The sequence below is a fragment of the Ostrinia furnacalis genome, unplaced genomic scaffold (genome assembly GCF_004193835.3).
Source record: "Ostrinia furnacalis isolate ACB-3 unplaced genomic scaffold, ASM419383v2 OfSCF1862, whole genome shotgun sequence".
Classification (NCBI taxonomy): domain Eukaryota; kingdom Metazoa; phylum Arthropoda; class Insecta; order Lepidoptera; family Crambidae; genus Ostrinia; species Ostrinia furnacalis.
The window spans coordinates 1,469,446-1,496,720 of NW_021132101.1; the positions used below are offsets into that span (position 1 = coordinate 1,469,446).

General features: G+C 47.5%; 1 protein-coding gene across 1 annotated transcript in view; it reads right to left on the reverse strand.

Moving 5' to 3' along the window:
* The window catches only part of Klp98A (kinesin-like protein 98A), a 35,082-nt gene that overhangs the window by 1,793 nt on the left and 6,014 nt on the right, over positions 1-27,275 (reverse strand). Inside the window, exons 8-25 of the mRNA XM_028306136.1 lie at positions 25,878-26,117; positions 24,808-24,997; positions 23,200-23,374; positions 20,912-22,055; positions 19,408-19,581; positions 16,694-16,810; positions 15,005-15,109; positions 13,925-14,096; positions 11,904-12,036; positions 11,232-11,469; positions 9,161-9,251; positions 8,306-8,457; positions 7,499-7,680; positions 6,008-6,097; positions 5,133-5,310; positions 4,179-4,221; positions 2,814-3,433; positions 2,048-2,236 (exon numbers count right to left, since the gene is read on the reverse strand). Of these exons, the coding sequence (XP_028161937.1) occupies positions 2,048-2,236; positions 2,814-3,433; positions 4,179-4,221; positions 5,133-5,310; positions 6,008-6,097; positions 7,499-7,680; positions 8,306-8,457; positions 9,161-9,251; positions 11,232-11,469; positions 11,904-12,036; positions 13,925-14,096; positions 15,005-15,109; positions 16,694-16,810; positions 19,408-19,581; positions 20,912-22,055; positions 23,200-23,374; positions 24,808-24,997; positions 25,878-26,117 (4,233 nt within the window). The remainder of the gene's footprint in view (positions 1-2,047; positions 2,237-2,813; positions 3,434-4,178; positions 4,222-5,132; positions 5,311-6,007; positions 6,098-7,498; positions 7,681-8,305; positions 8,458-9,160; positions 9,252-11,231; positions 11,470-11,903; positions 12,037-13,924; positions 14,097-15,004; positions 15,110-16,693; positions 16,811-19,407; positions 19,582-20,911; positions 22,056-23,199; positions 23,375-24,807; positions 24,998-25,877; positions 26,118-27,275) is intronic.

A 27,275-nucleotide genomic window follows, 5' to 3' on the forward strand; every position in this document is an offset into this window, starting at 1 on the left:
ATAGGTTAGATTAAACTTGATTATACTTTTATCAGTCATATTGAATTTTTTTTTGATGTTTACTACCCGCTCTTATGTAATCTACACTAATATTATAAAGAGGAAAACTTTGTTTGTTTGTTTGTTTGGTTGTAATGAATAGGCTCAAAAACTACTGGACCGTTTTTATAAATTATTTCACCATTCGAAAGGTACATTATCCACGAGTAACATAGGCTAAATTTTTGGAAAAACATAGGGTTCAGGGGTACACGCGCGCGAAGCCGCGGGCGGAAAGCTAGTAACGACATAAAACGAGATAAAGCTTACCAAATTCAAAACTCGCCACCACAACAAAACAACTAACAGCAAACAAACAAGCGAGCGAATCACGACATTGGCTCTGATCGGATTCATTCACTCATTCAACGCGCCGAACATAACCGATAACAGCGCGGAAACTCCCGAATGCACATTCGGTTTCGGTCGTAGTTTCGGCAAGTTTGCCGCCGAAAACGAAACTAAACCGAAACTCGTGTTTTTGCCGAAACTCAACCGAAAACGAAACCGAAACCGAAAATTCGGTCGGACACTAGTTTTTGTTATTATTTAGGCAGTTAAATACTGCACAGTATTTAGTACACCATTTTCTTTATTTTCTTCCATCATACACAAGAATACGCGTGCGTGAGTCAATGTTCGCTCGTATGTGAGGCCTTGTCGAATAGTATCCTGTAGGTGATCGTGCGTGTTTTGTTTTCGATGTAAACTCGCGGAGATGAACAGGCCTGGTAGTACTTATTATTATTCTGTGGCCGTACCTTGCGGAAGCTTACTATGGGCCTCATAAGAAGGCTCAAGGTCACCCAAAGAGCGATGGAGCGTGCTGTGCTCGGAGTTTCCCTGCGTGATCGAATCAGAAATGAGGAGATCCGCAGGAGAACCAGAGTGACTGACATAGCCCGCAGAATCGCTAAAATCAAGTGGCAGTGGGCGGGGCACATAGCTCGAAGAGCTGATGGCCGCTGGGGCAGGAAAGTTCTTGAGTGGCGACCACGAGCTGGAAGACGTAGCGTGGGCAGGCCTCCCACTAGGTGGACCGATGATCTGGTGAAGGTCGCGGGAGGTACCTGGATGCGAGCGGCGCAGGACCGTTCATTGTGGAAAACCTTGGGGGAGGCCTTTGTCCAGCAGTGGACGTCATTTGGCTGAAACGAATATTTATTAACTAGCTGACCCGGCGAACTTTGTTCCGCCTTAATGGCAATAAATAAGTAAGTAGACTTTTTTTTTAATTTCGAACGTCTTTCGGCTGAAACGAAGGAACGAACGAACCTTGCGGAAGAAGGGCGAGAACGCGAGCAGCGAGTCCTTGGTGAGCGGCGCGCGGTGCACGCGGCGCAGGGACCGCTCCGGCTGTACCTTGCCTGTTCATATCCGCGAGTTTACATCGAAAACAAAACACGCACGATGGCCCACCTACAGGATACTATTCGACAAGGCCTCACATACGAGCGAACATTGACTCACGCACGCGTATTCTTGTGTATGATGGAAGAAAATAAAGAAAATGGTGTACTAAATCATCATCATCATCAACAGCCCTTTACAGTCCACTGCTGGACTATGAGCCTCCTCCACTATAGTGGAGGGTTTTGCCATAATCTACTACTACTCCTACTGTACTCTACTACTACTGTACTAAATACTGTGCAGTATTTAACTGCCTAAATAATAATAAAAACACAGAATGTACTTTTTTAAGTTGCTTCAAGACACTGAGAGGTAAATAAGTAGTTAATATTATTCATGATAATTCATGCTAAATCATGTATTTCCTCCGCCATTTTCCGCAGTTTGGCACCTCACGTCACATCATTTTACCGAAGTCAGCCCTATAGCTTCGGCGCAGTGCCGATCACTGACGTTTGTCAACAAAATGGTGCTTGACTCTTGAGACAGGCTAAATTACACCATATTGTTAATGACATTGAGCATACATTTTTTTAAATACCTTCGCGTAGTAAAACTTCTGTACGTAGTACTTATTATTATTCTGTGGCCGTACCTTGCGGAAGAAGGGCGAGAAAGCGAGCAGCGAGTCCTTGGTGAGCGGCGCGCGGTGCAGCACGCAGCGCGCGTCGGCCGCGCAGGCGCCGAGCAAGCGGCGCAGGAACTGCTCCAGCTGCGGCCGCCGCGCGCGCGCCACCGCCTCCGACGACCACAGCTGCCGCGCCGGGAACGGGATCGACGCCACCTACAAGGTCACATGGGATTAGTCTAAAGCCTGGTCCGTGAGCACGTAGAATTTTGTCCAATGACCCCAAGCTACCCATCTTTATCGCTCGCGCGTAATTATGTTGCTGTCGCGCTCGCACACTCACTGCGGGCGCCCGTCGCACAGTCGCGACAGTAATATAATTACGCGCGAGCAATAAGGATGGGTAGCTTGGGGTCATTGGACAAAATTCTACGTGCTCACGGACCAGGCTTTGGATTATAATTATGATTGCGATGCCGTGTGGGCGTGTCCAATTTTGGGACAAGGGACAGTCTGGCACAGGGGTTAAAGTATAAACAAAAACAAGAAATGGAGATACTTTTTACGAACTAGCAAAACCTATATCTCCTTCGAATGTATACGGGTGTTCCCTTGTCTGACGTAATTTGTCTAGTACTACGACAATCCAACAACGAGTCCCCTTTGGTGGACAGTACTCCGTACCGTGTCCACTACAGTGCACAGTACCTTATGCTGTGTCCGCTGCGGTGCACAGTACCTCGTACCGTGTCCCCTGCGCTGCAAGGTATCCCGTGGCGTGTCCCCTGCGTACCTTGGGCCCGTAGAGGCGGCGCGCGCACAGGTAGAGGTCGCGGAAGCGGCGGTAGCGGCGCAGCAGCAGCCAGCGGCAGTCGGGCAGCGTGACGCGCGCCTCGTGCCGTGTCCCCTGCGGTACGGTGCCTCGTGGCGTGTCCCCTGCGTACCTTGGGCCCGTAGAGGCGGCGCGCGCACAGGTAGAGGTCGCGGAAGCGGCGGTAGCGGCGCAGCAGCAGCCAGCGGCAGTCGGGCAGCGTGACGCGCGCCTCGTGCCGTGTCCCCTGCGGTACGGTGCCTCGTGGCGTGTCCCCTGCGTACCTTGGGCCCGTAGAGGCGGCGCGCGCACAGGTAGAGGTCGCGGAAGCGGCGGTAGCGGCGCAGCAGCAGCCAGCGGCAGTCGGGCAGCGTGACGCGCGCCTCGTGCCGTGTCCCCTGCGGTACGGTGCCTCGTGGCGTGTCCCCTGCGTACCTTGGGCCCGTAGAGGCGGCGCGCGCACAGGTAGAGGTCGCGGAAGCGGCGGTAGCGGCGCAGCAGCAGCCAGCGGCAGTCGGGCAGCGTGACGCGCACCTCGTACTCGTGGTGCGTGCCCGCGCCCGCGCCGCGCGTCACCCAGCCCGCCACGCTTATCACCTCGCCTGGGGAGAAGTCTTCAATAAGGCCCTGGCACTCTAGAGCAGGGTTTCCCAATTTTTTTTTTGCCAACCCTAATTGATTATACTTTTCCTAGCGGAACCATCGTAATACTCCGCCCGCACGCCCTGCTTCTCCCAAGTGCGTAAACAAGTCGGTGCGAGCGAACAACGTCGGTCACGAAACGTGGGATAATATTTTTTACGGAACCCTTGCGGCCTTTTCACGGAACCCCAGGGTTCCGCGGACCACCATTCGGGAACCGCTGCACTAGAGCAGGGGTTCCCAAAGAGAATACTTTTCAGACAGCTCGATACGACTAATAAATAATCTGGACTGGAGGATGGGGTACGCGGATTTATTTTTCTCTGTCGTAAGAGGACGCGTCTCAAATAAGTTAGGGAACCCCTGCACTAGAGCCTGAAAGCTAGCGGGATTTCTTGAGCGCGCGAATTCGAATAGGCACAATCCCTGCACGCAATCGGCGTGCGTGCACACCAAGTTTTATTTCGGTTGTTACAGTCGTAGAACTTTGATACGCAATGTCGTCCCATCAGGCTATTTTGTATCATTTTAAATTACGCTATGAATTATATTTACATCTTTTCAAGAGCGGCAGTAGATCCAAAAATGAAAATCGATCAACAAATTCAGATCACAAAAACATATCTTAGGCTTTAGCACAGTAAATACTACTCAAATAAAACAGAAGGCAAGGTAACGGGCAAAAATACAAATAAAAAGACTTACTGAAATCCACCGGATGCATGAGACCAATTTGTATCGTTGGATCCTGAAACAAAAGAAACACAAACTTAGAACGCTCTGAATTTAGAAGCCAAATCATGCTAGCCCATCAATCCCCAAGCAGTCGTATATGACGCGTAACAATTGATTATTTTATCTATTGTATAGCCTGACCAGGAACATAAAAACCCTGGCATAGAGGCGCGTCAATTGCATTTGATAGTGCAACACTGAGTACAGTCGTACCTGTGTTAAATTAATAGGCTAACTTTATGTATCAGGATTCAGGATTACGGGCTAATTTGATATTTTCATAAATTAACGAAAAAATATTATTATAGGTAACCTGGTTTAAATAAATTAAATGAAAACGTCAATCGAGCTAGTAGGATTTATTTTATTATTCATCAATAATCAAATTCAGCACTTGAACATTCAACTGCAATGTCTGCTCATGAACGCTTAAAACTCGGTACTTCTTTCCCAATTCCATAAAATTCAACACTTAGAAAGTGACAAAAAACTTTAAAATAGGTAGTTGAAACCAACAACAGCTAATTTTTATAGTGGACTGTACTATACGATGTCAGTCAATTTGACACCCTTGTCGGAAAAATTATTCAATGAAAATATTGTCCGAACCCTTAGTATTTCTCTTCGAAAAAATACTTTAACACATTGTGAACCACTTTTCTTTCACGACTAAAAAGATTTTAGCAATTTAATTCACCAAATCAATTACGCGCATTTAAAATAAAGTTTGTTTACACTTTGACAGCAATAGACTGACACGCAAGGTGACACGTCAATGAAGTTTTCAGTTACTGTTGCCATTAAAAGAAATTAGTACCATTAGTTTTCCGCAACATGGCGACGGTTTTTATGTTCCTGGTCGGGCTATATCTATATTCGACGAGCTTGAAGGCTCAAAATAAATTCAAAATCCTGAATACTAACCGGTAATGGGGGGTCTTCAGTGCGGGGTCTTGGGTGCAGTTCCGTGGAGGACCCCCGGTGTAATTCCGTAGAGGACCCCCGGCGTAAGGGGTCCCACACGTCGCTGTCGCCGCTGGCTGGAAGCTCGTCGTTTGATGTAGACACGTTGTCGGACCCCTCTAGTTCTTGTTCTTTTAATCTGGAGACAGAAACAGTATTTGTATTGAATGATCTGAAACTACATATAACTCAAAGGTGACTGCCTGACTGAATGACATACTCGTAGTGATCTATCAACGCACAGCCCAAACCACTGGACGGATTGGGCTGAAATTTGGCATGCAGGTGTTATGACGTAGACATCCGCTAAGAAAGATGTTACGAAACTCCACCCCTAAGGGGGTAAAATGGGATCCATGCGTACGAAGTCGCGGGCGCCGCTGGTATTTACATTGAACTGGGAATAATTTAACCATTAGTAATGCTGGATTAAGATGAAGTGTTGTGATAGTATAGGATTAAGCATCGTATAGGTCGCGCAACGAAAGTTGAGGCGAACACGTCACTAAAATGCAACTTTCGAATACAGAGCACAAACATCACATTACACATTTAAGTTCAAATTAATATTGAATACACTAGCTAGCTCGCTCTAGCTAATGTCCGCAAGCGAAACAGAAATAATTTGTCAGGCTGCATATACAGATACAAATCTTTGCTTCTGTTGATGGCCTCAACTTTTGTTGCGCGAGCTATACTTATAAATGAAGATCCAATGACCGAAATTGACGTTTCAATACCTAACTTGAATTTTTGGGGTATTTTTTTTAGAAAAGATAGGTTGTGAAGTTTTAAGTTAATTGTGCCAACTGCCTCCTTAGGTTACCAACACCAACCTATTGAGCAGCGGGTCGTAAATGTGTCCGTTCTCCGGAAGCGCGTCCGGCGGGCAGTCGCTGTCGTCCGACGCCGGTTTCTGCCGCCGGCTGAAAACATTACGCCGGTGTTTACCACGCTGTGTTAGAAATGAAAAGCTGGTGCATTGTTAGCCACTTATTTAGTGATATGATACACCTATGCCTGATTCATAATATTATTAACATTGCCAAGAAAATCTTGTCATTAACTGATACCAAAGTAACACTCAAACTCATTATAATTTTCACTGTGCCCAGCCACTTAGCATACGTACGTATTCAGCCGTGTGATACGCCTGATTGTTTCACGTGGCAACGAGGTTACGAACAAAACTATGACGTAAACGATGACCGTTTTTTATGAGTTTTTATTTACAAAATGTGCTCCCAAACGCAAAGGTTTTCGTAGATGGTGCCAGGGTCACTCTGTAGGTGTCAAACCTTTTTTTTTTGGGCTGCGCTTGCGAAAGACTTTTGCCTACTTGTGGGCGTTTGACAGCGTGAAGAGGGCGTCTCCTGTAGCCTTCTTCACGTAACAAAACTTCAACGACAAAAAACACTGAGTTGCGATCCTATCGAGTAATCGTTCTATCGAAAATGCCCCTTGTGAATACGGATTTAGAACTGTTTTTCAATGGGACGACGTAACAAAACTGCAATGACAACAAATCGCTGAGTTGCGATCCTCTTGAGTAATCGTTCTATCAAAATGACCCTTGTGAATAGTTTTAAGCCGTGTGGTGACGGCAGAGTAGAATACGTTTGTACCCCTACTCTTCCCACGGGTGTCGTAAGAGGCGACCTAGGGACTACAGGCAGCAGCGCTCTCTGAAAAACATCAATCTTTGAAACTGCGATCTCCAACCCGCCTGCCAAGCGTGGGGATTATGGCAAGACCCTCCACTGTAGTGGAAGGAGGCTCATAGTCCAGCAGTGAACTGAAAAGGGCTGTTGATGATGAATACGGATTTAGAATTATTTTTCAATGCGACGACTTCTGAACGTCAGCGAGATCTTGACTGTCAAAATACGTGAAGACTTCTTGGCGGGAATCTGAAGCGTCATGTTAGCGGTTTTGTTTTATTTCCTCAAATTCGTGTTTAGGCGACTATTAATGTGTAATAATGGTGGATTATTAACCATTGAGTGTTCGTGAACGTGCATGAGTGTGGGCAAGTGAAGCAAAACAGTGCATCGTGATTCTTCGGGTTCTCTCAAGTCGTCCATAGTATCAGTAAAGCACCACAACTTTACTGAGACTCAAAGGGTGGGAAGGGGTATCATCTATCATCCTTCATTATATCATTACTTGATCTCATTTTGTAACTCGTATCACATAAATACTTGAAAATGGCACAAATCAAGTCGACCTCGACGTGTATTGCCAACATCATCAAAAAAGAAGAAGAAGAAAATACGCGAATGAGGCCACTGGCCGGGTCATGGTCATGGTCATGGTCTGGTGCTTACTTGGCGCGGGGCTCCTCGCCGGCCTCGGTGGCCACATGCATGTCGCTCTCGGACAGCGTCAGCGAAGGTGTCTCCTGGATGGGCGTGACCATCATCGGCCGCCGCTGGCTTTGGCTGTCGAAGAAGGAATACTGCAAAGCCATCTCCAGACGCACGTATTTCTTCTGGAGCTCTTGGAGGACCTGAGAAAAAGTTGTTAAGAGCGTTACGTACTTTGAAACAGGAAAAGACTAAGTGAGGGCCTTGCCACACTGGCTGATTACAAGCGTTTTAAAAGGGGAACCGACGCAGCATACACGTCGCGGACGTGCAACGTTTCCGCTTTGAAAACGCTTGTAATCCGCCAGTGTGGCAGCTCACTAATTGGGGGTGCCATTTTGTAAAAAATCTATAGTCTGATGTGCTATCGACTGTACTGTACATTTCATTTTGAACAAACAATTTTAAAAGCTAAAACAAACCAGAGGGCCTAGTGTCAGTTTCCATATTTAATGACGGATTGTACAGCGCCCCTAGCGGGAAACGCTCAAAAACTAAAATTTTCATACATTTTTTTATGTATACTCACACTCAGCCCCACAGATCCGCATACGTGAATGTGCACATTGTAGAGCGTCACTTATATTGAAACGACAAATGGATTCGGTGTTGTTTGCGTGGTCACAGAATTCATACGACATTATATTATTATAAAACTTTATTGCACAATAAAATAGTACAAAAGGTGGACTTAATGCTATTTAAGCATTCTCAGCCAGTCGACCCCTGGGTTATGCAGAAAGCAGACATTGTACTGAGCAGGCTTACCGCGATTTGTCGGTTGAGCTCCTCCTTGGAGCAGTCGTTCTCGAGCGAGGAGATGACGAGCAGCTTCTGGCTGGCGATGCGAGCGCACAGCCGCTGCATGGCGCGCAGGGCTTCGGCCTCGGTCACCTGGCGCCGCCCGCGCAGGGAATCACCTGCGGACAAGTTAGTACTGCTAAACGGGTCCCCAGAAGCAAATAAGACTATTTGACACCATTCCCCAATAATTCGAAATTAGATTTTTTTTAAAGACACTTCATTCTGGTCTTCAAAACGTTTTCGCGCATGAAAGATCCACTAGATGGCGGGACGTGGATGTGGGGTCTGACAGCTGCGTGATTGGTGGATTTTTACATATCTGTCAATGTCATGTCAAAAATAACCAATCATGCAGCATTTGGACCTCGCGTCTACGTATTGCCATCTAAATAAGTAGTTTGAGTTGACAAAATAGTGACGTCACTTGCTAAACAAAATCTATGGGAGTCTCGTTTGAACACTTTTAAAAAGTACGTCAATTTATTGATGATGTCAAATAGTTTATTGGGACTAATTCCATCTTCTACCATTCTCTTTCTCATCGTCATTTCAACCACAGAACATCCACTGCTGAACATAGACCTTTAATAATTTCTAGATTGGCCGATTAATAGCAGCCTGCATCCAAGGCCTTCCTGCTAACACCTTGTGGGTGGACATCTCACGCTGCGCTTGCCAATACATGGCCCCCATTCCAGAACTTTTTCTCACAACTTTCCAAAAAAACCTGACTTGTGATAAAGTAGACTCAGGGTCAGGAATAACTGTCTTGGAACCCGCAACAAATTAAATCAAAAGAATATAGGAGGTGTTCGGTACCTGTAATCCTTCTTCTGTATTTGGCCTTCTGCTGTCTTTCTTCCGGTGATCTTTCTACTGAGCTCGACGACTGTCCCTCTACTATTCTAGGCTGTGAACAAAATACACCAGTTATTATCAAACATTATTATTTAGATCTTTTAAGAGAGATGACCTCTAAGCGACAGTTTGGCGGTTGTGGGCGTGGCCGGCAAATGGGCGGGATTAGGTACGGCTCAGACGACGCCAGCGAATAGAGACTTAAAGCTGGGGGAATAAGGTTGAAGATTGCTCACTAACGGACGCCTTACTTTATTATGCTAATCTTCAGTGTTGGAAAAGTCATCCCTATCATCAGGCACGGGCGCGAGTCCATCTTCCGTACTAAGCGACCCCACGGCAATAGTGGGCGTAGCCAGCGAGTGGGCGGGGTCGGGGAATTACATGGGCGATTCTAGCGCGACCAGGTTTAGCGTTAAACCACAGAATAATAATAAGTACTACGTACAGAAGTTTTACTTCGCGAAGGTATTTAAAAAAAATTATGCTCAATGTCATTAACAATATGGTGTAATTTAGCCTGTCTCAAGAGTAAAGCACCATTTTGTTGACAAACGTCGGTGATCGACACTGCGCCGAAGTTATAGGGCTGACTTCGGTAAAATCATGTGACGTGAGGTGCCAAACTGCGGAAAATGGCGGAGGAAATACATGATTTAGCATGAATTATCATGAATAATATAAACTACTTATTTACCTCTCAGTGTCTTGAGGCAACATAAAAAAGTACATTCTGTGTTTTTATTATTATTTAGGCAGTTAAATACTGCACAGTATTTAGTACACCATTTTCTTTATTTTCTTCCATCATACACAAGAATACGCGTGCGTGAGTCAATGTTCGCTCGTATGTGAGGCCTTGTCGAATAGTATCCTGTAGGTGGGCCATCGTGCGTATTTTGTTTTCGATGTAAACTCGCGGAGATGAACAGGCCTGGTTAAACTGTGGGAGTAAGGTTGAATATCGCGCACTAACAAAAGCCTTACCTTATGGTAGTCTTCAGTGCTTGACATGTCGTCGCTATCATCAGGCACGGGCGCGGGTCCGATCCTGAACTGTGGTGCCAGCGTATCCTCCATACTAAGCAACCCCTCGCCCGTAGTAGGCATGGCCAGCGAGGCGAGTCCAGAATGAGGCTTATGCTGGGGGAGTAAGGTTGAAAATCGCTCACCTTACGTTAGTCTTCAGTGCTGGACATGTCATCGCTGTCATCAGGCACGGGCGCGGGTCCGATCCTGAACTGCGGCGCGGGTGTATCTTCCGTACTGAGCGACCCATCAACGGTGGTGGGGTATCCGACTTGTGGGCGGGGTCAGAAGAGGTTTAGAGTGACTCCAGCGAGTCCAGGCTTAGTCTTAAGCTATGGGAGTAAGGTTCAAGATCGCTTACCTTATGATAGTCTTCAGTGCTGGACATATCCGATCCTAAACTGCGGAGCCGGCGTATCTTCTGTACTGAGGGACCCATCAACGGTAGTGAACAGCGAGGCGAATCTAGAATGAGGCTTATGCTCGGGGAGTAAGGTTGAAGATCGCTCACTAAGAAACCTTACCTTATGATAGTCTTCAGTGCTGGACATGTCGTCGCTATCATCAGGCACGGGCGCGGGATCCTGAACTGCGGAGCGGGCGTATCCTCCGTACTGAGCGACCCATCAACAGTAGTGGGCGTTGCTGGGTCAGAGGTCTCGGGGAAGGGCTTGGGAGAGCTGCAGGACGCCGTGTGGAAGGTGTCCTCGCAGGCGACGCCAGCAAGTTCAGTCTTAAAGCTGTGGGAGTAAGGTTGAAGATCGCGCACTAACAAAAGCCTTACTTTATGATAGTCTTCAGTGCTGGACATATCGTCACTGTCATCAGGCACGGGCGCGGGTCCGATCCTGAACTGCGGCGCGGGCGTATCCTCCGTACTGAGCGACCCATCAACAGTAGTGGGCGTTGCCGGCGAGTGGGCGGGGTCAGGGAATTACTTCGGCGACACTTACGGCTTAAACTGGGGGAATAAGGTTGAAGATCGCACTAACAAATTCCTTACCTTATGGTAGTCTTCAGTGCTGGACATGTCATCGCTATCATCAGGCACGGGCGCGGGTCCGATCCTGAACTGCGGAGCTGGCGTATCCTCCGTACTGAGCGACCCATCAACAGTAGTGGGCGTTGCTGGGTCAGAGGTCTCAGGGAAGGGCTTGGGCGAGCTGCAGGACGCCGTGTGGAAGGTGTCCTCGCAGTTGATCGCGTTGGGCGACGCTAACGGGTCCAGGCTGAGGCTTAAGCTGTGGGAATAAGGTTCAAGATCGTTTACTAACATTTATTTATTTATTTTATTTTATTTTATTCGGATAACCAACTCTATATATTTTAACTCTTCATGAAAAATTATTACTAGTGTACTTGTTGACTCTGTTTTCGGTCACAGACATGTGTCAAGTTATGTACAAATGTTTTTCAAAGTTTCATTATTTGTAGAAACGACTTCTTATACAAGTTCCGCAAATAATTTTGGAACAATTCCGAAATTAGCGCGTATAATGAACGACAGTTTCTTAAACAAGTAAAATATATCGAAATAAATCACTCGTATTTAACTGTGAATGACTCAATGACTTTAAAAGCAAGCGAAATTAAAACTGCTAATCTATTTTAGTGATAGTAAAAATTGCACCACATTGCACAAAATACTTGCTCCAAATTAAAGTACTAATCTTACCTCATCTTCTTGTTTCTAAACTCCTCGCGCTCGTCAGCAGACAGCGGCTCTAGTACTTCTTCCCGCGGCGTTCGTCGCAGCACCAGTTCGGATTTACTGCGTTTTACACCCTCTAGCGGCGACAGCTCTCCTTCTGTGAGGTTAAAACGAAAGATTCTCAGAATGTGTGATATGGAATTTGATGGTTTTGGCCTGACATGAACATGAAAGGGCGATGGAGCGTGATATGCTCAGTTTCCCTACGTTCGAATCAGAAATGAGGAGACTCGTAGGAGAACCAAAAGAATTGACATAGGTCGCAGAATTGACGAACCGTGACAGTGGGTGGGATACATAACTGGTGGCTGTTGGGGTAGAAAAATTGAGTGGCGACCACGGATCTGGTGAAGATCGCGGGAAGCACCTGGATGCGGGCAGCATAGGATCAGTCATTATGAAAAATAAATCCTTTTGCCGAGCTGTACTCGTCCTCTGTCCAGCAGAGTAAAATGAGCCACCTCCACTCGGGTTTGACGCCAACCGCCCAATCTTGATAAAGATAAGATACGATAAATAGGTTACTCAGTACAAAAGCGCTTTCCAGGGCACTTACACACGTCCCAAATATAGCTTGCCCTACCACCACTTTGGGGCAACATATGACTTACCGCTGGGCGCGGGCGGCGGGCTGAGGTCGGCGGTCGGCGGCGTTGGCCGCTCGCTGATTTTTGGCGTTGGCCGCTGACAGATCAATATGATGTATGTTGTTGATAGTGTGATCGCTCGACGTTGATGTTTCATACATACGCCGATGATCAGCGCGATACCAAAACCAGACTTATTTTAGTTTTTGACTTACCGCTGGGCGCGGGCGGCGGGCTGAGGTCTGCGGCGAGCGCCTGGCGCAGGCCCAGCTGCTGCGTGTGTAAAGCCTGGTCCGTGAGCACGTAGAATTTTGTCCAATGACCCCAAGCTACCCATCCTTATCGCTCGCGCGTAATTATATTGCTTGGGGTCATTGGACAAAATTCTACGTGCTCACGGACCAGGCTTTATAGTAAGCGCAGCTCGGCTTGCAGATGCTCCACCTTGACCTTGACTCAGTGCTACTGCTAGAGTGTGAGGCTGAACGCTGAAGCTCCAGACAACAGGCGCGGTGCTACAATCCGAGGCGGGCACCCGCCACGTGCGTCCGCTGTAAAGCCTGGTCCGTGAGCACGTAGAATCCCGTCCAATGACCCCAAGCTACCCATCCTTATCGCTCGCGCGTAATTTTATTGCTGTCGCGACTGTGCGACGCGCGCCCGCAGTGAGTGTGCGAGCGCGACAGCAACATAATTACGTGCGAAACCCATCTCACACATCCACGTCACACTGCACTATTTGTCGATAAAGACACGCGTGTATGCGCCCGCGCAAGTTTTAGCGTAGTTCTTGACTTACCGCTGGGCGCGGGCGGCGGGCTGAGGTCGGCGGCGAGCGCCTGGCGCAGGCCCAGCTGTTGAGTGTGCAGTAGGCGCAGTTCAGCTTGGAGTCGCTCCACCTTGACTCAGTGCTACTGCTAGAGTGTGAGACTGTATTCTAAAACTTGCACGGGCACCCGCTGCGTGTCACCACGCTCACAACATGCGCTTGCCCCCAACTGAGCATGTGGAAAGCCATCGCACGCGTTCACGCCACACTATTTTTCGATACAGACATGAGTGCGTACGCCCGCGTGACTTTGAGGCGGGTTTTAGAATCACCCGCTGACAGATCAATATGGATGTAATGAGGGTTTTGAGAGACGTGGATGTGGGGTCTGACTGCTGCATGATTGGTGGATTTTGACATATCTGTCAATTTCATGTCAAAAATAACCAATCATGCAGCATTTGGACCTCGCGTCTACCATCTAGCGGATTTTTCATTCGCGAAAACCCTCATTAAAGGAAATGTTCCTGAGTGACGCTGATCGCTCGGCGCTGACGTTTCATACATACGCCGATGGTCAGCGTGTCAGTGCGATTCTAAAACCAGTTTTATTTTAGTTCTTGACTTACCGCTGGGCGCTGGTGGCGGGCTGAGGTCGGCGGCGAGCGCCTGGCGCAGGCCCAGCTGTTGAGTGTGCAGTAGGCGCAGTTCAGCTTGCAGACGCTCCACCTTGACTCGGTGCGATGCTACTGATGACGCGCGGCACTCCAGCTCCTCTTCTAACTCTTCTAGCTCTTTTTTCTGTAATTAAACGGAAATGTTAGGTAAATACAATTTCAGGGTAGTCGAAAACATGAGGGGGAAAAAATACTTTAAAAACGCCAAACGCGGTGATTGGAGTCGCTTTTTGGAAGCTTGACGCAGCGATAGCAGTAGCTAAAACGCGCGATGCCGATACCGTGGTCGAACGCGTGAAGTCGCGATGCTGCATTCTTACAGTCGCAAAATCGCCGATCGTTGATACTACAAGTGGCATGTCTGTTATGGTCCCACTGATATGTATATGTCAACGTGAAATTGTGAACTCTGTTTATTTATTTATTTATTTAAGGACAGCTAACAAGACATACACAATTAACAGGGAGAAAAACAGAAAAAAATACATGTTTATAGTGTTAATTTATAATATAACGCGTTAGATTGTAAACTAACAGTGGGTTAGGTTAGGTTAGATTGTAATTTAACTACGTCAGATTATAATCTGACGGAATTCTCAATTTATGGTGACATATACACACTGGACTGGCTGCTGTCAATATTTTTGTGCCTATTTGAGTTTCACCATTTTGGCGCTGTAGGTCATACTGTAGGCAGATACGATTGTCCATGGAACTAAAATTAGTGATTTTCTTTCTCGCTTACTCCTATGGTTACTCTATACAATGTACGTCAAAATTAGTTCTCGGGACAGTCGTAGTGGCGCTTCAAATTAGCAAAATTAGCTGTCATTTGTATGAGACAGCCTGTCAAAAGTGTGTATAGAGGTCAGTCTATGGTCCTAGTAGCGTATAATTAGTAAATAAAGTAAATAAATAGTTTATTCATTAAAATAAGAGCATTATAAGAACTTATTATGCTAGAGTTTACATATACAGTTCGTAGTCTTTTGTAGCCTGAGCTAGGTTAATATAATAACTTAGTATACTGACGTGTCGGTCGACGGTGGTCTGTATGGCGCGCGCGGCCGCGGGCTCACACTGCTGCAGCAGCTGCAGCAGGCAATCGGGGCTCGTGCCGCTTGACGGCGACGTGCTCTGTGAAACATCTCCACGATAGAAAGAGAGCTGCTAAACGCTGACTATAGACAACGGGGCTAAAGACATCAACAACAGGATCCTATCTGTGGACAATGGTACTGGTTGCATTGTTACTTTCAAATTATTAAGATTTAGTACATAAGCCCTCAATGTAACTGTTTGTTGTCCCAAATAAAGAGAAAAAAAAAGACTTCGCCAAACATAAGGCCCGGTTTCCACCAAGGTGAAGCGGAGCGGAGAAATGACGGGTTATCAAATTTTTCTATGGAAATTGAGAGCGGCGGCGGCGCGGCGTATACCGGAGCTGTGCGGAGTGGCGAGTAGAAGTGGAAATTATGAAATCTGATTGGTTATTCAAAACACTTCTGCGCTCCGCTCTGCTCCGTCTTGGTGGAATCCGGGCCTAACGCGTGTTGTACCCAAAATTCGGGGCAACTCACCGCTAAGCAACTCTAAATTTTGTCAGTGTGTGCGTGCGCGCCGCATACGTATTGGCGCGCTCACATACAAACCGCGCTCGGACGTTTCTATGAAGATGACCTACTCATTTGTATTTACTCTGGTTGTACGCTGCGACATAGCGCCGCATACGTATGCCACACAACTCAGTGCTTATAGTACGGCGATAAATCATTCGCTCATAATTTCTAAATCCAAGCGAAATCAAATTGTAGACGTGCAGTATAAATTAGAAAAAGCTAGACGTGCATTAATTACTAAAAAAAACAAATGAACGAGACACTTGGAGATCGGTAAATTAGAACGATTGAATTTACGACACGCATACGTCAGTTTGAAACCTATTTATAGTTCCAAAATACTGAACTGTCCTATGCATGACATTGACAGTGGGGCGCCACCGTCAATACCGGATCGCTGGTTTCGATTTTTGCCATGTTGGAAACCATATAGTTGAACGATGGTAGCGCCCCCCTGTCATTGAGTTTGGTGGGACAGTTCAGCGTGGGTCATCTATACCCACGAGACGATAGCACAACAAGCTTTATTGTATGCGAAATAAAAGCTACTTTTGCTGAGCAAATATTTAGCTTATTATGCTGTCGAATGTGCCACAATAATTATAAAATTTCGAAAGTATTGTTAACTATACTTTTTTCTATCCATGAACATGGAAACAGAATCAAGGGGATTCTTAGCACTTTCTTTTTGATTGGTTTGGAACACAAGGCTAAGAACTCACGGCGCGATTTTCACCTGCACCCGCGGCGGTTGTGGAATTGCGGTTTTATTTCAAAACCCACGGGATCGGTTATTTTCGCAGTTATTCTAAGAACTCACGGCGCGATTTAAAATCGCGCCGCGTGCTAAGTCACTGGTACAAAATGGTCGCCCGCCGATCGGGCGGTTTTCAGTTTTCACGCCCACGCGAAGGACCCGATTACAAACGCGCCCGCTGCGGGCGAAAACCGCGTCGCAAGTTGTGCATTGGTTTTTACATAAGTACTTATCTGCATTCTACAGAAGCTGCGGGCCCGCAACCGCCGCGGGCGCGGGTGAAAATCGCGCCATGAGTTCTTAGCCTAAGTCTCAGTCTCAGATCTCCAAGTAGCTCCATCTTACCTTGATCCCCTTAGTCCTCAGGTCCTCAATGGTCCTCGCGGCGTATTCCTCCAGCTCGGTCCTCTTCCGGTCCGCTTGTGTCCGCAGTTCGCCCGCTCGCGCCTCTTCGCTCTCCGCCTACGTGTAATGTTGGCAACATAAAATAACGCGTTGGAGCTCTGAATTTCAAATTTAATTTTAACTGTGATATTCTTGAAATGTCTTTCTCTTGAATATTCAAGAAAAATAAATTACATTCTTAAGTATTGTTATGGATCTTTAATTTTTATATGTAATAATTAATTACCAATAAAAATACTGCGCAATTGATGTACGAGTGTCTTCACACTACTAAATTTTAATTTCGACTGTTTCGTTCCAATGCAATTCTTCAAAAAACACGTTCTATACGTTTCCGTTTAAACTTCACTTCGTAATTGGTCTAACGTGATACCCACGACTGTCCCTGCTTTCTTTATAAGCACGGTGCCTGTGAGTTATAAATCATATCGCATGATTGCTTTCTTCATTTGTGCAAACATAAATGTTCCAATATGATAACGTGTTTTATAATTAGAGTGTACAGTGTTAATGTGTACGAGAAAGTGTAAATTGTTGTGCATTGACACACTTCAATTCGACAAAAAGAAATTTTATCACGAAATCAAATTACTTTTTAGAGAAATAAGTGTAAATAGGTTTTTTCATGTTTATATTCTTCGACACTTTCACATTAATCAACAAGAATTAATTGAAACTTTAGCCGAATAATTTAGGCATGCATGATTCGTTCATGACAAATTGTTCTTGTGTAAAATTATGACAACACTGAGTTTATTGCCTCATATTCCACAATGCTATTGTTCACACATTTAAGGCAATATAATTAGGTACAAAATTCTATTTTTATAAATAGGTACAAAATTCGAAATAAATTATGCACAGTTTTAAAAACTCACAAAAATTCAGAACTCCATAAAACCAAAAATTGAAACAGCTGTCTAGGACGCCACAGTCGTCTGCGCACGATTGGGCCGCGAACAAAACTAGTGCGTGTGAGAAAAATGCACAAAACAATAACAACTCTAAAAGTGAGTGCATCGGACCCTACCACCGTTCTCGAAGTCGATTACAATAATCCGATATCGCGAGTAGTTTTCTATGCTCGTGAAAAGGATGATACCTAATCAATTCTTATAACAAACATTAATTAAAACAAATAATCCATTAAATTGAGATGATAAAAAAAACAAACAGTATCTACGAAGTAATCGTTAGGACTTTGGTTCGTATCTTAAATAAATATGCATTTCTTTTCTACTTTTCTTTACTTAAAGCAATTTTTTTATATGTAGATAATTGTATTACACAAATTACAAATAGTCCCGTTAGCCTCTCGTACTAAAATAAATATGCTTGTATCACGAGTGGGCTCACCACAGTCCACAATAGTCGAGCGGCGGCGGGGTTATAACCGGACTCGACATCCGAGAAACGGTTATAACCCGCGTTTCTCGGATGTCGAATCAGACAATCTGACCCCTTCAGCGTTCAGCTATCGTGGCTTCGTGCCTATTATTGAAATTTCTTAGTTCGAGTTCCGATCGAGAACCAGTAGTGCGACAAAATGCTAAGTAGTGCAACGACATTGCGCTATAGATTACGCAAGAGCTAATAACTGGATCATTGACGGAGGCTGTGACACGAGACGCGTTTATCATAATAATTACATGCCTTGTCACATCGTTTATATTAATACGAAGAGATAACGGGAAGTGACAGGTGATTATTTTTAATATAACTGACCTTTCTTCTACCGAAGTATATGAAGACAAAATTAGAAATCATGCATTTATAATAAGTTATTTAATTACTGATTAACCAGAGTGAATTTTGGTGTCTTTTAAAGAAACTTTAAATAAAACTAGCACTACTTCTAGTCGAAGTCTAGAATATTTCCAAGGGACATAGAGAAAGCGAAGTTCTATAGAAATGCATGCAACAATATCTATGTATAAAAACATATGTACTATGTACACATGCATACAAAAAATAAGAAATAGACGTAATCGTAGTAGCACGCTGAAACGGTGCGTTAATATCGTACATAACGTACCTGTGTACAGCGCTTATAAGCTCGCAATAAGCACTATTACACAGAAAATTACACAATATTTAGTACGGCATAACTTTAGTATTTCTCAACTTTTATTTATTCAGGAGATTATTGAGCGGTACACGTATACGAGCTTATATGCACTTGGAATCTACGAAGCTACGGGTGGAAGTACTAAGTTTTTTTACGCGTATTTAATAATAACAAGCACTTCATTCGCTAATAAACGGTAGTCGTCAACTCTTCACGCCGGCGTGTCTTCATCGCATGCACGTCAACACCTGGCGCAATTATGACGCTTAGCCACGACATACGCAGTGTCCAGTTATAATCGTAATAGCGAAAATGACGACTGAGTCACGTTAGGATTGCTAGAAACACATAAGAGGACCGGCACGTCGGAAGTATTTGTTGCACAACAGATTGATTTTACCGCCCTATTGTGCAGTATAATGCCGTTCCCTTGTTACCTGGCGCTTGTCAAAATCGAGCAGCATTTTTCCCGAACATTCACTACATTATTAGTTTTTACCGCCGGTTGCACTTATCAGTGCCAACCCGCTTATGTTGATTATGTAGCAACCCTTACACAGCGGGCGTAGACTGTCCTATCGCTTACCTGCGCCTGCAGCGTATCAGCGAGCGCTTTCAGCCGCTGCGTGCGCGCGCGCAACTCCCGCTGTCGGCAGCGAAGCGCGCGCCGGCGGTGCGTCCAGCCGCGCTCTAGCGCGCGCCAGTCGCCGGACAACCGTCGGCACGCCGCTGCATACTCGCGCTCCATTGCTACGCGCTCCTGTGTAAAACAGGATATGCGTGCTTATCAATTAGTAGAACTAGCGAAATGAGGGCTATCGTTTTAGCGCTCACCAGTTAGCGCCACTGTAGAGTAAGGTCCTGTCACTTGCTAGTAGCGAAGACAGTGGCACCAACTGGTGAGCGCTAAAGTGGTAGGAGGACTATCGCATTTGCACTCATCAAGATGGCGCCACTGTAGAGTAAGATCCTGTCAATCGCCAGGGGTGCCAACTGTTAAGTATAAAAACGATAGCCCACATTACATTAGCACATGAAAATTGTAACGACTGACAACTCTAGCACCTAGGGCTCTGGCTGTGTTGTTATCGTGTTGTGTAAATACATACAGTCAGAAGAAAAGAAGAGGTTTAGGGAAAAAAATACGGAATTACATCGCCCAGCAAAGAAGCTCAAAGTTGCACAGCGTGCTATGGAGAGGGCTATGCTTGGTGTTTCTTTGCGAGATCGAATCAGAAATGAGGAAATCCGTAAACGAACTAAAGTCGCTGACATAGCCAGACGGATTAGCAAGCTGAAGTGGCAATGGGCAGGGCACATAGTACGCAGAACTGACGGCCGATGGGGCAACAAGGTTCTGGAATGGAGGCTGCGTACCGGAAAACGCAGCGTGGGACGGACGTCCACCTACAAGGTGGACCGACGACATCGTAAAGGTAGCAGCAGGGAAGCGCTGGACACAGGCCGCTACCAATCGATCAACGTGGAAAGCATTGGGGAAGGCCTATGTTCAGCAGTGGACGTCCTATGGCTGAAATGATGATGATCGCCCAGCAGGTCACCTATTGAAGTAAAATCCTCAGTGGGAAACTGCGTAAGTCTTGCTCCAAAAAGACATAAGAGACGCTATTGATCGTGCAGAGCTGTGATCACTTTTAAGCTTCGGTCTCACGATCGCAACACACGACGCTGCGTTATGGGGCTGACGCATATTGCGACGGAGCAAGATACCATTCTATAGACGTTTTTCATACGATTATGTGTCCGTCACCGCATACTGCAATGTTGTGCATTGCAATCGCGACACCGAAGCTTAAAGGCGGGTCCAGACATGTATCATATGCCCGATCCGATCACCGTATCCGTATCATCGACGCGTATCATGGTCGCATATGTGGACGGGTAATATTACCCGTCCACGTCTGGACCCGCCTTACGTGGCCTAGTCGTGTCGTGACCATGATCGCTCTGTCAATAACGAAAGAACGGAGAAGGAAATAGCAGAGAGACAGTAAAAAGTCCACACTCCTGCTGCTCCATGCGCTCGTTGCTCGCCTCCGCGTCTATCTCCTGCCTCGAGTACTGCTGACCTCGTCCAGCTGCTTCTGCTGCTGCAGCAGCTGCTCGCGCTCGGCGTGCCAGCGGCGCTGGCGCTCCAGCTGCTGCTGCAGGAACTGCTGCCGCTCGCGCCCCAGCTCCTCCGCCTGTCTCCTGCCTCGAGTACTGCTGACCTCGTCCAGCTGCTTCTGCTGCTGCAGCAGCTGCTCGCGCTCGGCGTGCCAGCGGCGCTGGCGCTCCAGCTGCTGCTGCAGGAACTGCTGCCGCTCGCGCCCCAGCTCCTCCGCCTGTCTCCTGCCTCGAGTACTGCTGACCTCGTCCAGCTGCTTCTGCTGCTGCAGCAGCTGCTCGCGCTCGGCGTGCCAGCGGCGCTGGCGCTCCAGCTGCTGCTGCAGGAACTGCTGCCGCTCGCGCCCCAGCTCCTCCGCCTGTCTCCTGCCTCGAGTACTGCTGACCTCGTCCAGCTGCTTCTGCTGCTGCAGCAGCTGCTCGCGCTCGGCGTGCCAGCGGCGCTGGCGCTCCAGCTGCTGCTGCAGGAACTGCTGCCGCTCGCGCCCCAGCTCCTCCGCCTGTCTCCTGCCTCGAGTACTGCTGACCTCGTCCAGCTGCTTCTGCTGCTGCAGCAGCTGCTCGCGCTCGGCGTGCCAGCGGCGCTGGCGCTCCAGCTGCTGCTGCAGGAACTGCTGCCGCTCGCGCCCCAGCTCCTCCGCCTGTCTCCTGCCTCGAGTACTGCTGACCTCGTCCAGCTGCTTCTGCTGCTGCAGCAGCTGCTCGCGCTCGGCGTGCCAGCGGCGCTGGCGCTCCAGCTGCTGCTGCAGGAACTGCTGCCGCTCGCGCCCCAGCTCCTCCGCCTGTCTCCTGCCTCGAGTACTGCTGACCTCGTCCAGCTGCTTCTGCTGCTGCAGCAGCTGCTCGCGCTCGGCGTGCCAGCGGCGCTGGCGCTCCAGCTGCTGCTGCAGGAACTGCTGCCGCTCGCGCCCCAGCTCCTCCGCCTGTCTCCTGCCTCGAGTACTGCTGACCTCGTCCAGCTGCTTCTGCTGCTGCAGCAGCTGCTCGCGCTCGGCGTGCCAGCGGCGCTGGCGCTCCAGCTGCTGCTGCAGGAACTGCTGCCGCTCGCGCTCCAGCTCCGCGCGCTGCGCCTCCATGCGCTCGTTGCGCGCCTCCGATTCTATCTCCCTGCGGAGAATAAAGCTTGTTAGTCACGAAAATAAGAGAAGAATCGCCCTTAAGCCGTGTATTGCTGCACACTCGCGGTACATCAATGAGGGCTATCGTTTTAGCGCTCACCAGTTAGCGCCACTGTAGAGTAAGGTCCTGTCACTTGCTAGTAGCGAAGACAGTGGCACCAACTGGTGAGCGCTAAATTGGTAGGAGGACTATCGCATTTCCACTCATCAAGATGGCGCCACTGTAGAGTAAGGTCCTGTCAATCGCCAGGGGTGCCAACTGTTAAGTATAAAAACGATAGCCCTCATTGAGAAAAGCTGCCTCGCAATGTCGATATACCCCTTAATTGCTGACTCGTTCCAGCAATAGATTTAATAGCACGCTATGATTCCTGTGACCCGGTAAAATAAAGGCAGGAACAGTGACGTAGCATCCTTTAGACAGGTCCTGTATAATTTGTTGGGGGACCTATCTAAATGGTCAAATCAAGTGGCTCTTTTCATCTAAAAAATGCAAAATTATAGAAATTCCTTACGCCGATGTCTACTCTATTCGAAAAAGCCTGGCACTGGATGCCCTGTATTCCTAATTACTTACGAAAGCGTGGCGTTGAGGGTCTCGGAACTGGCGGCCAGGTCGGTGGCGGACCAGGACAGCAGCGAGAGGCGCGAGGCTCATGGCGGACGAGCTGCGACAGTACTTACCAGAAGATGCTGGATGCGATACGGAAAGACGAGCAAGGACCTGTTTATCACAAGGACCTCACGAGTAGTCGCAGTAACTGGATCGCGCTGCGTGAGAGCGCACTCCTGGCACACAATCAGGCGAAGTTATGAGAAGAAGTGATGACATTTATCAACGACTAGCTTTCCGCCCGCGNACAGACAGACAGACAGAGTTACTTTCGCATTTATAATATTAGTTGGGATAGTTGGGATAGCAGCCCGACGCGAAGTACCGTATTTGTGGTGTCAAGCCCCAGAAGGTGGAGAATTGACCATGAGAAGGGACATGGATCAGAGAAATTTGTAGGGAGTCAAGCAAAGCGCCCGGGGAAAAGAGCCCAGAGCAAGTACCCGCGCGCTCTCCCGAGATTCGGTTCGTACGCCGTGAGGCAGGAAGAACCATGGGTGGTGGTGGGTCAAGTACTTACGAGAGCGTGGCGTTGAGGGTCTCGGAACTGGCGGCCAGGTCGGTGGCGGACCAGGACAGCAGCGAGAGGCGCGAGAGGCTCATGGCGGACGAGTTGCCCTCCTGCCGCAGCTTGGCCGCCTCCGCCGGGTCGTTGTAGCGGAACATGTTCGTGCGGCCCAGGAGTAAGATGCAGCCTGTATAGAAACAGTAATTTTTACAACAAACTCTGAGAAAATTATACTTAAAGGGAAATGAAGCATGTAACATGCTCGAGGTTCCCATGCGTTGTTAAATCAGATTGGGAGATCCATAGAAGAACTAAAGTAACCGATATAGCACGCTAAATGGTTCTTAAGTGACAATAGGATAGCATAGTGAAGGTCTGCAGGCCTCTCTTGAAGGTCATGGAAAGCACCGGAATTTTAGCATAGTTATAGTGGGTATCTTTTGTCTATCTGTAGAGGTCTTTTGGTCAAAAGAATGCGTCATAAAATTCAACCTTGGCTGAGCTTGGCGGGCTTGTCGATGAGCACGGTGTTGAGCCAGCACAGTGCGGCTTGAAGTGCGGTGCCTATCAGGGTCTTGGCCTACTGCGGGGAAAGAATGTTCCGACCTTGGCTGAGCTTGGCGGGCTTGTCGATGAGCACGGTGTTGAGCCGCCACAGTGCGGCTTGAAGACAGCGGAGCCTATTAGGGTCTTGCCCAAATGGAGTGAAGCGGCGGTAGTACGCTCACGCTGCTCAGCACGATATCTGGAGTTGGCTTGTATTCAGCCGTACGATGAAGGACCAAAAATGTTCCAAATTCAATCTCGCCCGAGCTACCGACCTTGGCTGAGCTTGGCGGGCTTGTCGATGAGCACGGTGTTGAGCCAGCACTGCGCGGCGGGCGCGGGCTGCAGCGTGGCGGTGCCGTGCGCCAGCGTCACGCGCGCGTGTAGCGGCAGCACGCCCGCGCCGCTGAGCACGATGTCTGGGGTTGGCTTGTAGTCTGCTGTGCCGATTACCGTCTCACCCCCTACCAGGCCTGTTCATCTCCGCGAGTTTGCATCGAAAACAAAACACGAGCGACTACCCCTTCTGAGGTACCTAATCGACAGGACAATCACGAGCGAGTATTGACGCACGCACGTGTATTCATCACCCATTTGCATTGTAAAAACGAGAAAAAACATGTAAAAACGGTGTGGTTTAATTAATACTGTGCATAATTTGTTAACTGCCGGAATAATAATAGAAACACAAAATATAATTCATGCTTATCCATGTATTTCCGCCGCCATTTTCCGCAGTTTGGCACACATCATTTTACCGAAGTCAGCCCTATGGCTTCGGCGCATTACCGATCACTGACGTTTGTCAACAAAATGGTGCTCGACTCTTGAGACAAACTAAATTACACCATATTGTTAACGACATTGAGCATACATTTTTTTAAATACCTTCGCGTAGAAAATCTTCTGTACGTAGTACCTATTATTATTCTATGCCCCTACAACGAAGGACCAAAAATGTTCCAAATTCAACCTCGCCTGAGCTCCTGATCTTGGCTGAGCCACCACAGTGCGGCTTGAAGCTGGCGGTGCCTATTAGGGTCTTGGCCTACTGCGGGGAAAGAATGTTCCGACCTTGGCTGAGCTTGGCGGGCTTGTCGATGAGCACGGTGTTGAGCCAGCACTGCGCGGCGGGCGCGGGCTGCAGCGTGGCGGTGCCGTGCGCCAGCGTCACGCGCGCGTGTAGCGGCAGCACGCCCGCGCCGCTCAGCACGATGTCTGGGGTCGGCTTGTAGTCAGCCGTGCCTATTACCGTCTCACCCTCCTGGGATGCAATAAAAATATAGTCAAAATCAATTCATCATTGCAATCTATGTTAGTGCTACTGTTCACGGACGGCTACGCGTTTAGAGCACGCTATGCCGCCGTAGACAGTGACGCTTAGACTGAGCACTAACGGGCCGCCGAATACAGCCATTGGCAGGCAGCAAGGTATTTACATGATTTTAGAACGTTTTGTATGGAATCGCCGCACAAGTGTAGCGAGCGGCATCCTCTCACGACTCAATAAGCCACCGGTGGCGGTTACTTGCTAAAAACGACGACAAAGGTGAGATACAGGCCAAGAGCTTCTTCGTTGTGGATAAAAAAAAATTTAACTCACGCTGCGCGCTTCTCTCACCCTACCCTTCAGTTATTAACTATTACCATAGTCCGGTCGCCGAGCACGTAGAATTTCGTCCAATGACCCCAAACTACGCATCCTTATCACTCGCATTACCTAATTATATTGCTGTCGAGACTGTGCGACGGGCGGCTGCAGTGCATTGGACGAAATTCTACATGCTCGGCGACCGGGCTTTTGCAGTCTGTTCCTGTAGGATCTAATATCTGCCTCATCTCACACTAACCTTCAGATGGTACAGCGTGACGCCAGTAGACAGCAGGTTGTCATCAATGCCCACCAAGTGCGGCATATCTGAGTACAACATGACTAGTCCACTGTTGAGACCTAGCGCCTTCTGTTCCTGTCATTTCACACTAACCTTCAGATGGTATAGCGTGACGCCAGTGGACAGCAGGTTGTCATCAATGCCCACGAGATGCGGCATATCTGAATTCAGCGCGACGCCCAGTCCACTCTTCCTGAGACCCAATGCCTTCTGTTCCTGCAGGATCTAATATCTGCCTCATTTCACACTAACCTTCAGATGGTACAGCGTGACGCCAGTAGACAGCAGGTTATCATCAATGCCCACGAGATGCGGCATATCTGAATCCAGCACGACGCCAAGTCCACTCTTCCTGAGACCCAATGCCTTCTGTTCTTGCAGGATCTGCTGCGTCTCCCGCCATTTCTCCGTCCATTTTTCTGTGAGCACCTTCTCTTGGGCTTCTTTACGTTGGAGGGTTGCTAGCACGCCAGGCTCAGTTTCCACGGGATCCTTCAAAAATAACAAAAACAAAATTGTACAAACATTTTAGAATATGGTAAGAAAAATCAAGTAAATTCTCGCCAAATCTTACATGAGGAAAGAGGGTCCTGTTAAATATCACGTAATTAAATTTTTGCGCAAGAAACAGCGTAAAATTGCGAGAATAATAGGTTGAATTGAGCATGGGCAGAATATGACTATGAACAATCTCACGTGAGATTAGAGGGAGGGGGAGGGGTCGAATTAAATTTCACGATATCTCACCAAGGAGGGAGAGGAGGCCTAAAAATGGTCAAAATCACCTCATGTAATTCGATGTCGACTGCGTATAAAAGTGACATTAAATGTATGACGGATTGTACAGCGCCCCTAGCGGAAACTTTCAAGAACTAAAATCTTCATATATTTTTTTAACGCGCTCGCTAGTGACGACGTTTGATGTAAACTCACACTAAGCGCTCTGGTAACTCCGGAACTTATCAGTACGGGTAGCACGAAAAACCCTCGAGTTCGATCGTTTGCGTATTCGAATCACCATCAAAAAATTTAGTACGAAAACTACAACAGCTTACAGCGCCCTTGTGAACGTGTCGTAAAGTGAACTTAGTAGTTAGTTTGATTCTCCAAATAAGTTTCGTGCAACCATTTCTCAAAATGGTTGCACGAAACTTATTTGGAGAATCAAAATTGTCACGTTATCGTTCAATTCGAAGGTTGAGTATCGAATTTTGTCGAATACGCAAACGATTTGAAGACGAAAGTTGTTCATGCTATAGTCTGGTCGCTGAGCACGTAGAATTTTGTCCAATGACCCCAAGCTACCTATCTATCCTTATCGCTCGCGCGTAATTATATTGCTGTCGCGACTGTGCGACGGGCGGCAGCAGTGAGTGTGCGAGCGCGACAGCAACATAATTACGCGCGAGCGATAAGGTTGGGTAGCTTGGGGTCATTGGACAACATTCTACGTGCTCACAGACCAGACTATAGAAGACGAAAGTTGTTTACCCACCAAAAACATTCTGTAAAAAACTAGCCAAGTCTCGATGAAGCTGCTTGTTTATCTCTAAAAAGTAATGAAATCTAGACAAAGTCGTGCCAAGTCTATGGTTCTTTACTGCGATTTCTTTATTATTATAGTTAATGTTGTGTGACTTGGCCGTTGAA